The 14,324-nt window shown below is 38.6% G+C and overlaps 1 protein-coding gene across 25 annotated transcripts in view; it reads left to right on the top strand.

Annotated features, from left to right (window-relative positions):
• The window catches only part of SOX5 (SRY-box transcription factor 5), a 1,100,247-nt gene that overhangs the window by 768,920 nt on the left and 317,003 nt on the right, over positions 1-14,324 (top strand). For all 25 annotated transcript variants that reach the window (XM_089304672.1, XM_089304666.1, XM_070049491.2 and 22 more), the window contains one exon: positions 6,042-6,252. In XM_089304672.1, the coding sequence (XP_089160798.1) occupies positions 6,042-6,252 (211 nt within the window). The remainder of the gene's footprint in view (positions 1-6,041; positions 6,253-14,324) is intronic.

The following is a 14,324-nucleotide window of genomic DNA, read 5'->3' as shown; positions in this document are numbered from 1 at the left end:
TATTTTGATAGTTATTATGAAAGCTGTAATTTAAAGGATTTTTCAAATAATTCATTGTTTAACATCATATAATAATACATTGATGAGTTTATAATACTTTTCTTGGAAGATATGCATTTAGATTTGAGCATCTTAACCTGAGTTATGGGTAATGGGAATTCATGGATCTTAAGGAGTATGTTCATAGCTGTAACTATGAGAATGAAAAGCTAAGTCTAGCACTGTATGTGAAGTTGCATTGGCAATTTTGTGAGTATGTGTTTGTGTCTGTGTGCATGTGTGCGTGTGTGTTTATTCAGGGGATCATTTAAAATAGCATCCAGGGATCTGCAATACCAATGAGTAAGCATTGTTACAGGTTTCATGCAGAAAATTTATGGAAAAAAGAACTTAAACAAGTAAACTTTAAAAATAATTGAAAGTCATTTTTAAAATTTATTTATTTGCAAGCAAAGAAAGAAAGATAGAGAGAGCCCTGACTGATTGAGTCCCCAAACACCCTCAGTGGCTGGGTATAGACGAAGGCCAGGCCAGGACCAAAACTGGGAGCCTAGGACACAGGAATTCAATCCAGGTCTCCGCTGTGGGTGGCAGGAACTCAGTTACTTGAATCTTCACCTGTGCACACCAAGGTCTGCATTAGATGAAGCTGCAGTCAGGAACCAGAGCTGGAAATCAAACCCCAACACTCCAATGTGGCATGCAGGCATTTTAAATACTATGCTAAATACCTGCCGGAGAGAGAGTTTTTTGCAAAATAATCCTATGTTTTTCCTATTACTAATTGAATTTGGCATCTACTAATTTGTTAGAATAGATTACAAGTAGTGAAATTGTGTTTCAGCAAAACATTTGTGATAAGATACATGTGTTTTTATCTTTATGTAGGATTTAAAGATTAACAATATGATGTAGCTGTTAAGATGTTTCTCAGAGTTTTGTTTTAATTTGGTCCTGGTAATATTTATGAGCACTATTGGAAGAGGAACAAGAGCATGTCAAAACTTGTTGAGCCTCAAAATGCATTATGATATAGTTTATTTAATGCTATGTCTATGCAATACCAAAATTAATGAATTTTCATTAATAGATTCAAATTAATTACATTTCAGATATTCTCACTAGCTTTGTTCTAAATTAACGACTATGTTAGAAAAGACGTTAGAGATAACCACAAAGTTCATAAATATAATTTTAAAAAGCCTTAAACTACTGGGTATCATTATTGTGATTAACAACGTTGAAATGAATCTGTGTGTTGGATTTAGTTTTTGGAATATGATCTGAAACAGTGGCTGATTGGATTGATAGAGATTTATGTGTCTGGAATGTAGTTAGCTTAATTTAAGTGTAATTATATCATTACTTTCCTTTAGGAGTTCAACAAGTGGAGGTAGAAGCCCTTGGTCCCCCACGATATTGCTAGATAAAGACATATTTATTTTTGTTTTTATTTTTATAAGAGGTGTATAAGCACTGTGGTCAAAAACAGGGCCTCTGGAACCCATGAGGTTGGATCAATTTTCTGCTCTACCTTTTATTAGTCATGCAACCTCAGGCATTTACTTCAGTCTGCACTCCTCAGTTTCTCCAGCTGTGAATTGAGAAACATAATTAGCTTGCCATGAGGATTAATCAAGTTTATATGTATAGGATACAGTGAACAAAGTTTGAGACAAAGTAAGCATTCAATAACTGTTTGCTATTATTACCGATTGTAGTCTTATAGATTATCAGATGTAATATTTTTACTATCCAGTATGAATTTCAGTTTGTAGGACTTAAAAGTAAACATAATGCATTTCTTTGTCTATAAGTTGAGGGTGAAATGTCATTTTAATAAGGAAAGAAACATGCAAGTACATGGTTGAATTGCATATTATCATTTCTCAAATGAGTTAATTCTTAATCACATTATCTAAATGAAAATTTAAATATTAAGGTTGGTGTACTCTTTCTCTCTGTGTGTTTGTACCAAAATGCTCTCTGTAGAATGAATTCAAGAGAATACTTTTTAAAAAGATTCATTTATTTGTTTTGAAAGAGTTGCAGAGAAGGAGAGACAGACAAATCTTCCATCCACTGGTTGACTCTCCAGATGGTCCAGGGGCCAGGACTGGACCAGGCTGAAGCCTGGAACTAGCAGCTTTATAGTGGTCTTCCATGTGGGTGGCAAGGGCCCAAACACTTTAGACCATTTTGTGCTGCTTTTCCCAGGACGTTAGGGGGGAACTAGAGCAGGAGTGGATCAGCCAGGACAGGAAAGGCACCCATGTGGGATGCCGGTGTTGGAGATGATGGCCTTCGATGAGGATAGGTAGGTTAGGCAGACCTTCCCTTTTCCTCTTGGTAGCAAAGGTGACACAGAGGGCAAGATTAAACAAACTAGAGTAACAAAGGAGGGCTAGAATAATCCTCAAGACACCAACTGGGGCATCTGCATTCTGTATCAGAGTCCCATGGTTCAAGCCCCAGCCCAGCTCCCAATTCCAACTTCCTGCTAATGAGAACAGGAAGTGGTTGAATCCTGGGCACTTCTCAGGGAGACATGGTTTGAATTCTCAGCTCCTCTCTTTGACCTGTTCCCATCTGGCCACTGTGGGTATTTTGTTAGTGGATCAGTTCACTGAAGCTCTGCCTGTCTGTTGGTCTTTCTCTGTCCCTCTCTGTCTGTGCCTCTCGAATATTTTTTTGTTAAAGAAACAATAAAAAGGATTGTCAAGTTCATTCTGAAAGTTTGGAACTCTGTTGCCAATAGACTTTAGAAATTTATATCCCAGTTCTGGGAGCTTGTCAGCAAAATACTGCAGCTTCTCTCCTTAGATTTCACAAAACTTGGTTAAACATTTATTTCTGTTCTGTACCACCTACACCATTGTGAGTCAATGCCCTTGATTCACCTGCTAACAAATGAAGACACAATTTCAAGTATGGAAAATGCAATTCCAGGGAAGACACTCTGAAATTTTCAGGACTTCTTTGACTGGAGACTGTGCCAGCACGTTTTAACAAGTTACTCACCATGCAAATGAACAATGGAATCCCACACTGAGACAGTTGTTAACTACACCAAACTGTTAAAGGGGTTAACAGTGCCAGAGGCTGAATTGCAGACAGGTGAAATAGTGATGAGAAAAATATTCCTGTGTGTAATAGCAATAACGTTTAATTGATTTATTCTTAAGCTGCTGTAACAACTGACTTTAGAACTCTAGTGAAATATGTTCATCTCTTTAAAATACTGTCTTCCTCTTTGCAGAGTATAGGAAGTTAGAGAAATGCCAGTTGGGAAATTTTATTTGGAAATATTTTCTAGTATCTTAATAGATTAGATTTCATCCATATTTGGATGCCATTTCTTCCAGTGTTGATTTGATAGGAAGATGCAGCTCCAAACTCTTGTTTTCAGGGTTTGTCACCGGGACCAGTGTTGTGGCATAGCAGGTAAAGCTGCAGCCTGTGACTCTGGCATTCCATATGGTCACTGGTTCAAGTCCTAGCTACTCCACTTCAGATTCAGCTTCTTGTTAATGGCCTGGGAAAAGCAACACAGAAGATGGCCCAAGTATTTGGTCTTCTGTCATCCAAGTGGGAGACTTGCATGAAGCTGTGACTCATGGCTTTGGCCTGGCCAGCCCTGTCCTTTAGGACAATCCAGGGAGTGAAACAACAGATAGAAGATCGATCTCTCTCTCTCTCTCTCTGTCTCGCACTCTCACTCTCCTCTTTCATTCAAAATAAATAACCAAATCTTTAAAACAAAGTTTGTCAATTTATAATGTGATGACAATACAAATGGAAACATTCAAAATGAAGCTAACATCTGGTGGTTTTTGCTCATTGGAAAAAGAATACAGAAATTCTACTAAAATAGATACTGCATGTGAAACTAAAGCTCAGGTGGATTATAGGCCATGCAGAAAAACACACGTTTTTTGTTTTCAAAATGAATTTGTGTTATTTTTCAGAGCATGTATATGTTTACATCTTTACTGATATTTATGTGTGGGTTTTAAATAAATAAATAATTTCAGAAGCATTCCTGCAGGGGGTTGTAATTATTACATTGTGCATATTGATTTCTAAACCCAAGTATACGTTAAGCTAAATTGTCCATAGATTATCCAGTTAAGGCATAGTGCTAGTCAGAGGCGTATTTTGTAATGTTTATAAGAAACAGAAATCGTTTGGAATTTAGAGTTATAATTTGAAAGATTCTGTTGCTGTGCAGTTTTTGCTTTTGTCTACCCACACAACTCAGCCCCATCCAGCAAACTCAAGTTTGATGCTAATATCCCTGAACTCGATAATATCATTAGTTAAAATATTAATGGATTATGTTTATGTTGATATTGCTATTTTTTAAAAGATTATTTTATTTATTTCGAAGACAGTTACAGAAAGAGGTAGAGCAGAGAGAGGTCTTCCATCCATTGGTTCACTCCCCAGGTGGCCTCGACAACCAGAGCTGAGCTGATTTGGAACCAGGAGCCAGGAGCTTCTTCTTGGTCTCCCACGTGGTGCAGGGGCCCAAGGCCTTGGGCCACCCTCTGTTGCTTTCCCAGACACCTTAGCAGGGAGCTGAATCAGAATTAGAACAGCCAGAGCTCAAAGCAGTGCCCATATATGATGCTGGCACTGGCACTGCAGGCCAGGATTTAAACTGGTGTGCCAGAGTGCTAGCCCAATCTTGCTACTTTATAGTAGCAAAACTACTAGAGTTACCTTAGAAACATTATATATCAATTAAAGTGATGTGTCACTTTTTTAGAGTTAAAGAATCCTAGTAACGTGTCTTAAATAGGTATGGAAAAAAGTGTAATCAGTTGCAATCTATCCTGATTATTAAATATATACACATGCAAATAGATTTCGATGAAAACTCATCTGTTTTACAAAATAGAGCCTACATGTTACACAGATGAGCAGAGTTGTGCTAGAAGTTGTAGGGAAAATGATGGCAATAGAACACAGATGTATATTTCAGTTTCAGAATAATGAGGTGAATTCTTTTCATACACACACACTTATTTTATTTTAAAAACAGAGGGGGGGTTGGGCAGCACTGTTTCATAGTGGGTAAAACTACTGCCTGCAGCTGCAGTGCCGGCATCCCATATGGGCGCCGGACCCAGTCCCCGCTGATCCACTTCTGATCTAGCTCTCTGCCGTGTTCTGAAAAAGCAGTGGAAGATGGCCCAAGTGATTTGGCCCCTGCACCCACGTGGGAGACCTGGAAGAAGCTCCTGGCTCCTGGCTTCGGATTGGCCCAGCGCCAACCATTGCAGCCAGTTGAGGAGTGAACCTGCAGATGGAAGACCTCTCTCTCTCTCTCTCTCTCCATCTGCTTCTTCTTCTCTCTCTGTGTAATGCTTTCAAATAAATAAATAAATCTTAAAAAAATTGTGAGAAATTGTATTTTACAGGCAAATGAGGGTTAAGATGCTGAATAGCAAAGAATATTGACAGTTACGGGGCTTGAGTAACAAGTAGGATTTTCAATATCTGAAGTGTAGGCAGAAATGGACTTGCCGTGCTCTTGTCTGATCCCCAGATAACCTGTGTGGCTGCACTTCCTCTAACGCTCATGGAGCAGAAGGAGGAGTCGGAGAGGACCTACTTGCATTAGGAGTGCTATCAGGACGATAATTGAACATCAAGTATATACAGTGTTGATTGCTGAAATATTAGTGTCATGAAGAACTGGGATAGGAAGGGCCACTCCATTTAACAATGTTCATGGGAAAATCTGAGATCCTCAAATAAAATTTAAAAAAATCTAATCAATGTAAAACTCTAATCAGAAGAGAGAATTCCTATATTTTTGATTTCTGCCCTGAATGGAACCTCAGCTGTAAAGTTAATTTATTCTTTTTCTGAACTTCTTTGTTCCTTATGCTCTTGCAGACTGAGAAAGTTCACTTTTTCTCCTTAATGTTTCACTTGAATAAGCCACATAACCAATTGAAAAAAAAAATACTGCATGGTAAATGACCAAGAAAAAAATTTTTTTTCCTTTGATTTTTTTTTTTTTCTTCCAGGAAGTTGATGGCAATAAAGTTATGTCTTCATTTGCCCCACACAACTCATCTACCTCACCTCAGAAGGCAGAAGAAGGTGGGCGGCAGAGTGGCGAGGCCTTGTCCAGCACGGCCCTCGGGACCCCCGAGCGACGCAAGGGCAGCTTAGCGGACGTTGTGGACACCTTGAAGCAGAGGAAAATGGAAGAGCTCATCAAAAACGAACCGGAAGGTAAAGACTGGAAAGAAATGGAGGCGTCCCTGTAGCCTCTTGATTGTGCTGACTTGCTTGGTACTTAGTGTTCTAGGTTTTGATTTCTCCTCCCGTAGTGATACATTCCTTATTGTCACACATGAGGAAGCCACGGCTGAGAGGAACTGGAAAGAATCCAGAGGGGCTGGGGTTTCGTGCAGTAGCTTAGGCTGCTCTGCTTGTGTTCCAGCTTCCTTCTCATGTGCCTGGGAAGGCAGTCCAAGATGGCCCAAGTACTTGGGCCCCTGCCACCCATGTGGCAAATAGATATATTTTTTCCTCTCTGTCTATTGCTTTGCCTCTCAAAGAAGTAAAATATATTTTTTAAAAAAATAGGTTTTAAGAAAAGCATGTGACAACACAGCCCAGCAGAGTCACATACTTGTTAAGTATCTACAACTCTACTTTGTGCGTCTTCAGTATTTTCTTCCCTCAGGATAATTTTACGATTTTATTACATTTTATTTAATATTTTATCCTATTTCAATAGTTAGGCCTACTTTTCATTCATACAGTTAAAAATGAATATGGTTGGACATAGTGCATATGTAAAAATTAGTGACTTTCTAATGCTGTTAGATTTGTTTAATTCCCTGTTTGTTCATCTTCGAAGAATTTTTCCTTTGAGGATTTCACCTCTAAATATCTTTAATTTACTTTGTGGAGCCTGCAGGTGATACCCACATGAACTAATTTTAAAATTAAAGCCAACAAACCAATAAAAAATGTAAATGGTACAACCTTTTCCATAATTGGCAGTCATCCTCTGTGTTACAGATACTTAACTATTGAACTAACTCCTATTGAAATAATTGTTCATTTTTTTAGCCTGGATATCATATTGCACACAACATGCCTCCTGCTTCAATCACAAGGAAATTTAAAACAGCTATACAGTGACATGTAAAAATGTACTTTTCACCAGAAATATACTGCAGGAATACTGTGTAACACTGAGATGGACTTGATTCTAGTCTGTTAGGGCACTGGTAAATCATGAGTATCTTAAACACTAAATGTTAACCAGTGTATTGGGAGGTCACGTGAGAATCAGATGTTTCTAGTTACTACTAGATACTTATCTGTGACTGAATTTTGACTAATATTTAGGCGGTTCTCATGATCTTTGAATTGGAAGGAATTTTCAAAATAATCTTATTAGCCATGGATTTTTCACATTTGGTGATCATATATCTCCCCGCCATACTCATGGAGAGGGCCCAGACAGTCCTTTGTGTATATGTGTCTTTGTGATATGGTAGGGTTTCCGCTGATATTAAAAAATAATCTGGTTGGGGCTGGCGCCGGGGCTCACTTGGTTAGTCTTCCACCTGCGGTGCTGGCATCACATATGGGCACCAGGTTCTAGTCCCAGTTGTTCCTCTTCTAGTCTGGTTCTCTGCTGTGGCCTGGGAAGGCAGTAGAGGATGCCCCAAGTTCTTGGGCACCTGTACCCATGTGGGAGACCAGGAAGAAGTATCTGGCTCCTGGCTTCGATCGGCATAGCTCTGGCCGTAGCAGCCATTTGAGGGGTGAACCAACGGAAGGAAGACTTTTCTCTCTGTCTCTCTCCTTCACTGTCTAACTTTATCTGACAAATTAAATAAAAAATAAAAAATAATAATCTGGTCTTACTATTTTAAAAAAGTAATAAAGAATAAAACAAAAATTACTTGGAATCATAGATTTGTGATATGACTCCTAACCTTATGATGTATTTCTCTTTTTACAAGATTTACTTATTTGTTTTCTTGCTTGAAAGGCAGAGCAACAGAGAGAGGGACAGACAGGTCTCCTATCCACTAGTTTACTCCCAAAATGGTCACAACAGCCAGTTCTGGGAGAGGCCAAGTCCGGCAGTCCATCCTGGTTTTGCACATGGGTGGCAGGGTCCAGGCACTTGAGCTTATCTTCTGTTGCCTTCCCAGGTGCATTAGCAGGAACCTGGATCAGCAGCAGAGCAGCTGGGACTCAGACTGACACTCTGATATAGGATATCAGCCTTATATGTGCACATGTGGGAACACATACACACACAATGCCAGCCAGTATTTCTTTTTATTTTTACTTTTACATGTTATGTTCATTTCATATGATTAGCTTTATACTTTTTACACTATTTTTCATCTTCTACATTTCACATAACATTATAGTATAAGCCTGTCTGCTGTCATTTATGTATTTGAAAGAAATGGCTGCCAGATCTTCTACACTGTGGCCATGGTTCAGTAGTTTAATTTACAGTTACCTTTTAAATTAATAGATTGTTAGTTTTATAATGGTTTTAAATTTCCAGAAAAATTAAGCAGAAAGTACAGAATTCCAGTGTATGGCCTGTCCATATTCCATTTCATTTCTTAGCAAAATCTTCTATTAATACACTATGTTTGTTGCAATCAGTGAACCAATAATGATATTTTATTATTAACTGTAGTCCGTAGTTTATTCACATGTCTTTTTAAAACAACATATTTCTTTATTTGAAAGGCAGAGAGATCTGGAGAAATGCACGAGTTAAGAACTCAAGCCAGGTCTCCCATGTGGACAGCAGGAACACAGTTACCACCTGAGCCATCACCAGTACCTTTAAGGATGCTCATTCGTAGGAAGCAGGATTCAGGAAGCAGAGCCAGGCGCTCAAATGTGGGACATGGGCATCCTAACCACTCAGGCACCTGTCCACTGAGTTTATTCAAATATCTTCAGTTTTCACCAAGCCTGCTGTTTCTGCTTCATGATGCCATCAAGATAACAAGTTGCATTTAGTTGTCAGAACTCTGTAGGCTGTGACAATTTCTCAGACTGTGCTTGTTCTTGAAGATACTGAAAATTTTGAGGAATACCATCCCGGTACATTGCATGCTATTTTTTATTGGAATTTGTCTAATATATTTACCTTAACTTAACTGGGGCTTGAGGTTTGGGTAGCAAGATTATTTTTTCTCATCATATCAATTACATGCGTTCTATGTAATGAAGACTGGCGATGTTGACTTTGATGTCCCGGCTGAAGTAGTGTTTGATAAGTTCTTTCTCCATGAAATTGCTCCCAGCCATCTTTCTGTACCATTCTCTGAAAGGAAGCTGCTGTGTACAGTTTACACTTAAGGAGTAGGGAACTGGGTTTCCCCTCCTTTTGTAGTATGGTATCTCCATAATCCATCTGGTATTGTGTCCATCATTTCCTGATTTATTCCGTCATTCATTATAATCTATATGGACTCCTTGGTATTTATTTTATTCCTGGGCTGTTACTACACCACCATCATGGGGAGTATAGTAATTATGGTCATGAACTTAGTGCTTCTTTCTTTCTGGCACTGTAAGCTGCTGGTGGCTAATCTTGTATATTTCCTACTCCAATCTTAGGATCAGCCTTTTTTTTTTTTTTATCATGAAATGGTATTAGAACAAAATCTGGATTCTAGGTGTACTTGTTGTATCTGAGGTGTCATTTGTTTTTTAGATCTTCTCAATTGACAGAGCAAAGAAATGCATGGGTGTATACTTAGCTGAATCTATGCACATTTATAAATATTTCTGTGTTTAGCTTTGTGCCTATGAGGCTATTTCAAAAAATTCACGGGAAAATGGAATTAAAGATAAATTTATTTTGGTGCACAAAAAGTTGTGCAATCTGTGCATAGTTTTTTCATCATATGCATTTTCCATGAAGTTTTTGAAGGCCCCACCTATACTAAGCTAAGCCAAAATTCTTACTTATATCCCCAAGTACAAATCCTTTTCCATATGGATCATTGTAGCCTCATCTCCTGTTTATCTCTATCTATCTTCCTGTACTAATTGATGAATCTGACTCCCACTGTCTACCAGCCTTTTATTATTTGTTCATTTCTCTTTTTTTAAAAAGAAATATTTATTTGAAAGGCAGAGTTACAGATGGAGAGAGGGAGAGACGAGAGGGGTCTTCCATCCACTGGTTTATTTTCTGAATGGCCACAGCAGCTGGAACTGGGCTGATCCACAGCCGGGAGCTGGGAGCTTCTTCCAGGTCTCCCATGTGGGTGCAGGGGTCCAAGCACTTGGGCCATCTTCTACTGCTTTCCCAAGCAGATTGGAAGAGTAGCAGCTTTAACATGAACTGGCACCCATATGGGATGCCTGTGCCGCAGGCAGATGCTTCACCTATTAGCCACAGCACTAGTATTTTTTCAGTTCTAATAAATGTGTCTAACAGTATACTGGAATTGTATACAGATAGTGTCAGAATTGTTCACTGGTACAGTGTAGGAAATATCTTTGTCATATAGTGTTTAAGTTCAGTTCCTTTAGCTTTTTATCTTAGATTCCATTGTTTTGCAAATGTGATTAACATATTCTCCCATCTTTTTCAATATGAGGTTGTATCATACATTTGTAACACTGTTAAATTATTTTTGTATGCTTTGCTGATATCTTTCAAACTCCTAAATGATGTTTTTTTTATTTGATTTTGGGGGGGGGCAGATATTTGATGTAGCTCTTACTTCATTGCTTGGGATACCCCTGCACCATATCAGAATGCCTGCTCCTAAACCTGGCTCTTTGCTTCTGATCCAGCTTCCTGCTAATGCACACCCTTGGAGGCAGCAGGTGATGGTTCATATAGTTGGATCCCTGCTACCTATGTAGCTCTTAACTTCAGCCTGGTCTTGCCCTGGCTATTGCAGACATTTGAGGAGTGAACCAGTGCACACATGACTAATTGATATCACTGCCTCTCTTTCTTTCAAGTACAATGAAAATAAATATTCAATTTGTTTACATTAAGGTGCCCTCTTTGTGTTGTGTATTTCTGTATGTGATGAGAATTGCATATTGTCACATATCCACCACACAGTGCCATGCAGTATAGTTTTCGTGACCCTAAAGAATCCCCCAGGCTGCTGCTTTTTGTTCGGTGTTCTGTCGGTTATCCAGAGTCTGTTGCTTTTCTGTATAAACTTTAGAATCAGTTTGTTGATATTCATGAAAAAACTTTGTGATATGTGTAGATCCATTGGGGAAGAATTGATTCTTCCTATCCATGAATACAGAATCTCTCTTCATGATTTTGCATATAGGTCTTAAATGTATTTTCTTATATTTATTATTTCTTTTTTGGTATAAAATGTCAGTAAAAATCATGTTTTTTATTTCACATCACAATTAACTATTGCCGACATATACAGGAAACAGGTGAACTTTGCATGTTTGCTTTTCCGTATTTCCTATAAGCTCTGCCTGTTTTTGTAGAATCCTTGAGAGGAATCATGTCATCTGCAATAAAAAGACCTTTCCTTTCCTTTCCTTCTCCTTTTCTTTTCTTCCAAAATTTATATACTCTATTTGGTTTTCTTGTCTTCTTGTATTAGCTTAAATTCCCAGGAAAATGTTTGCGTAAGAATAACAGGAGCCAGGAGCGGACATTCTTGTCTTGTGATGATTATTAAAGGGAAGCATCTAGTTATCACTATGCTATTCGCTGTAGATTTGATATAGATGCTGATCATCAAGTAAGGAGGATTCTCTCTATTCCTAGTTTGCTGAGTGTGTTTTTAATCCTGAATGATTGTTAAAACTTGTCAAATTAATTTTAAGGATTTACTTATTTGAAAGGCAGAGCCACAGGGACAGATAGACACACAGACTGACAGAATGGTTAGTCTTCCTTCCACTTATTAATTCCCAAATAACCTAAGTAACCAGATCTGGGCCAAACCGAAGCCAAGAGCCAAGAACTGCAGCCTAGCCTTCCTGCTCTCAATAGGTGGCAGGGGCCCAAGCGCTTGGGCCATCTTCCACTGCCTTCCCAGGCACATAAGCAGGAAACTGAATCAGAAACAGAGTAGCCAGGTCTCAAACTGGCACTCTGTTATAAGATGCTGATGTCAGCTGCAATAATTTAACCTGCTGTACTTCAATGTTGGCTCTATATCCGTCTTTTTGCTGCATCTACTGATGTGTTGTATGATGTGTTGTAGATTGTTGGTGTGATGTGATTGTCAAATATAGAGCTAGCCTTTCAAACTTGGAATATATCCCACTAGCTCATGTTTCATAGTTTTTTTTAATTTTTATACATGTTATATATATATATATATATGTTGTGTAAATATATGTAGTTGGATTTTAATTATTTGCTCACATTTTGTAGAGAATTTTTATATATATATTCATGAGAGATATTAACCTATACTTTTACTTTATGTAATATTTGTATCAAATTCAGTAGTAGGATAATTCTACCTTCATCCAATGAGTTAGGAAGTGTTTCCATCACTTGTTAATTTTAACATTTTTTTGAGGTACACTCAAGGGGCAGAGCTAAGCCTAAGAATATGGTGTTATTTGTACTGTATTGAAACACAGCTTTGATGAGTTTATCTTTAGATGATATCTTCCATGAATTTTTTTTTTTTTTTTTTTTGACAGGCAGAGTTAGATAGAGACAGAGAGAAAGGTCTTCCTTCTGTTGGTTCACCCCCCAAATGGCTGCTACGGCCGGCGTGCTGTGCCAATCCGAAGCCAGGAGCCAGGTGCTTCCTCCTGGTCTCCCATGAAGGTGCAGGGCTTGTGCCATCTTCCATTGCCTTCCTGGGCCACAGCAGAGAGCTGGACTGGAAGAGGAGCAACCGGGACAGAATCCGGTACCCCAACTGGAACTAGAACCCGGGGTTCTGGCGCCACAGGCGGAGGATTAGCCAAGTGACCCAAGGCGCTGGACACCATGAAATTTTATATATACTTGTATCATATTGACTTCCAAGTGGATATATAGACTCTTTTTTCAAGATCTTTTTTTATTATTATTATTTACTTGAAAGGCAGAGTTATAAGACAAGGAGGAGAGAGAGAGAGAGCGAAAGAGCATTCATCTACTGGTTCATTCCCCAAATGACGGCAGTGGCTTGGGCAGGGCAATAGGGAACGAAACAGAGCAGGAGACAATATCCCTCAGCATGCCTACGACACATGAACAAGTGTTGGGAATCAAGTGGAAAGTGCATTATCCATTAATTGTTACTCGGGAGAAAAAGAGCAGAGAGAGTCCGTAACAGAAGAGCTGTTGAAACCATCCCAATGGCACATGGATGGTGCATGGTTTTGATCATTGTATTGCCCGCAATAATGGACTTTTTGTACTTTTCCCTCTACAAATATATTAAAAGCTCCCCTGAGGAGTGAATTGTTAATAAAGACACACAGAAAAGTACAGAGGTAGTATTGATGGAAGCCTAGAATGTAAATTGAACAAGGCAAACACCTACAAGTCTGAGTTTCAGAAAGATTATTTCTGTACATAAAACCATTTGATACATTCGTATTCACATACAAAAGATTCCCCGACATGTGCTTCCAATGTTCAGAGCTGTATATAGGTTCATTCTTGTTGATAATTCCCCCCTTGTGGAAGTGTTTAATTATTGCAATGATTGAGTTGTATCAAGGCATGATGATTATAGCTGAGTGAACTTTTAATCATCCAGAAAAAAAAAAAATTCAAGATAGTAACAAAAATAGAAAATTATATCCCAGGAAGAGTAGAATGTTGAAGGAGCTGTCTGTGTTTTTATTATTATTGCAAAGAGAGAAACAGAGAAAAAGGAAAGTTACATTGTCTTTAAAGACTTCATTAATCAAAAAGTCTGACTGGACCTCAGAGTGGTCACTGAAACCTTCCATCATCCCGACCTCAGGACAGTGACACCATAGAACAGAAACAAGTGATCTACAGTCCTCTGATGTACCATCACATCAAAAAATAGCAATAAATTGAACCAAAGGACTGCAAAACGTAGGCTCTGAGAACTACAAAACACTGTTAGAACTCCATGATGAGAACAGCAACATGGTGATGTAGGGAGCCGGAGTGGAGTGAATGTAACTGAATGTTAAGCTCACAAATAACATGCCGCAGAAAAAAATGTTCCTCCCTCAAGCTATTTTTTTCCATTGTTTTTCGAAGGCCATTAAAATGAACAGCAGGTTGTGATGAAAATTTCATTAAGCCCCAGCTAAATCATTATGAGGGTGCCACATTCATGCTTTTGCTTCCTCTCATTGAGGGA

This window comes from Oryctolagus cuniculus, chromosome 9 (genome assembly GCF_051225735.1).
Source record: "Oryctolagus cuniculus isolate XC-2025 breed Fujian yellow rabbit chromosome 9, ASM5122573v1, whole genome shotgun sequence".
Taxonomy (NCBI): domain Eukaryota; kingdom Metazoa; phylum Chordata; class Mammalia; order Lagomorpha; family Leporidae; genus Oryctolagus; species Oryctolagus cuniculus.
Note: the sequence above shows the minus strand (reverse complement) of the source record. Positions and strands in the feature narration are given on the sequence as shown.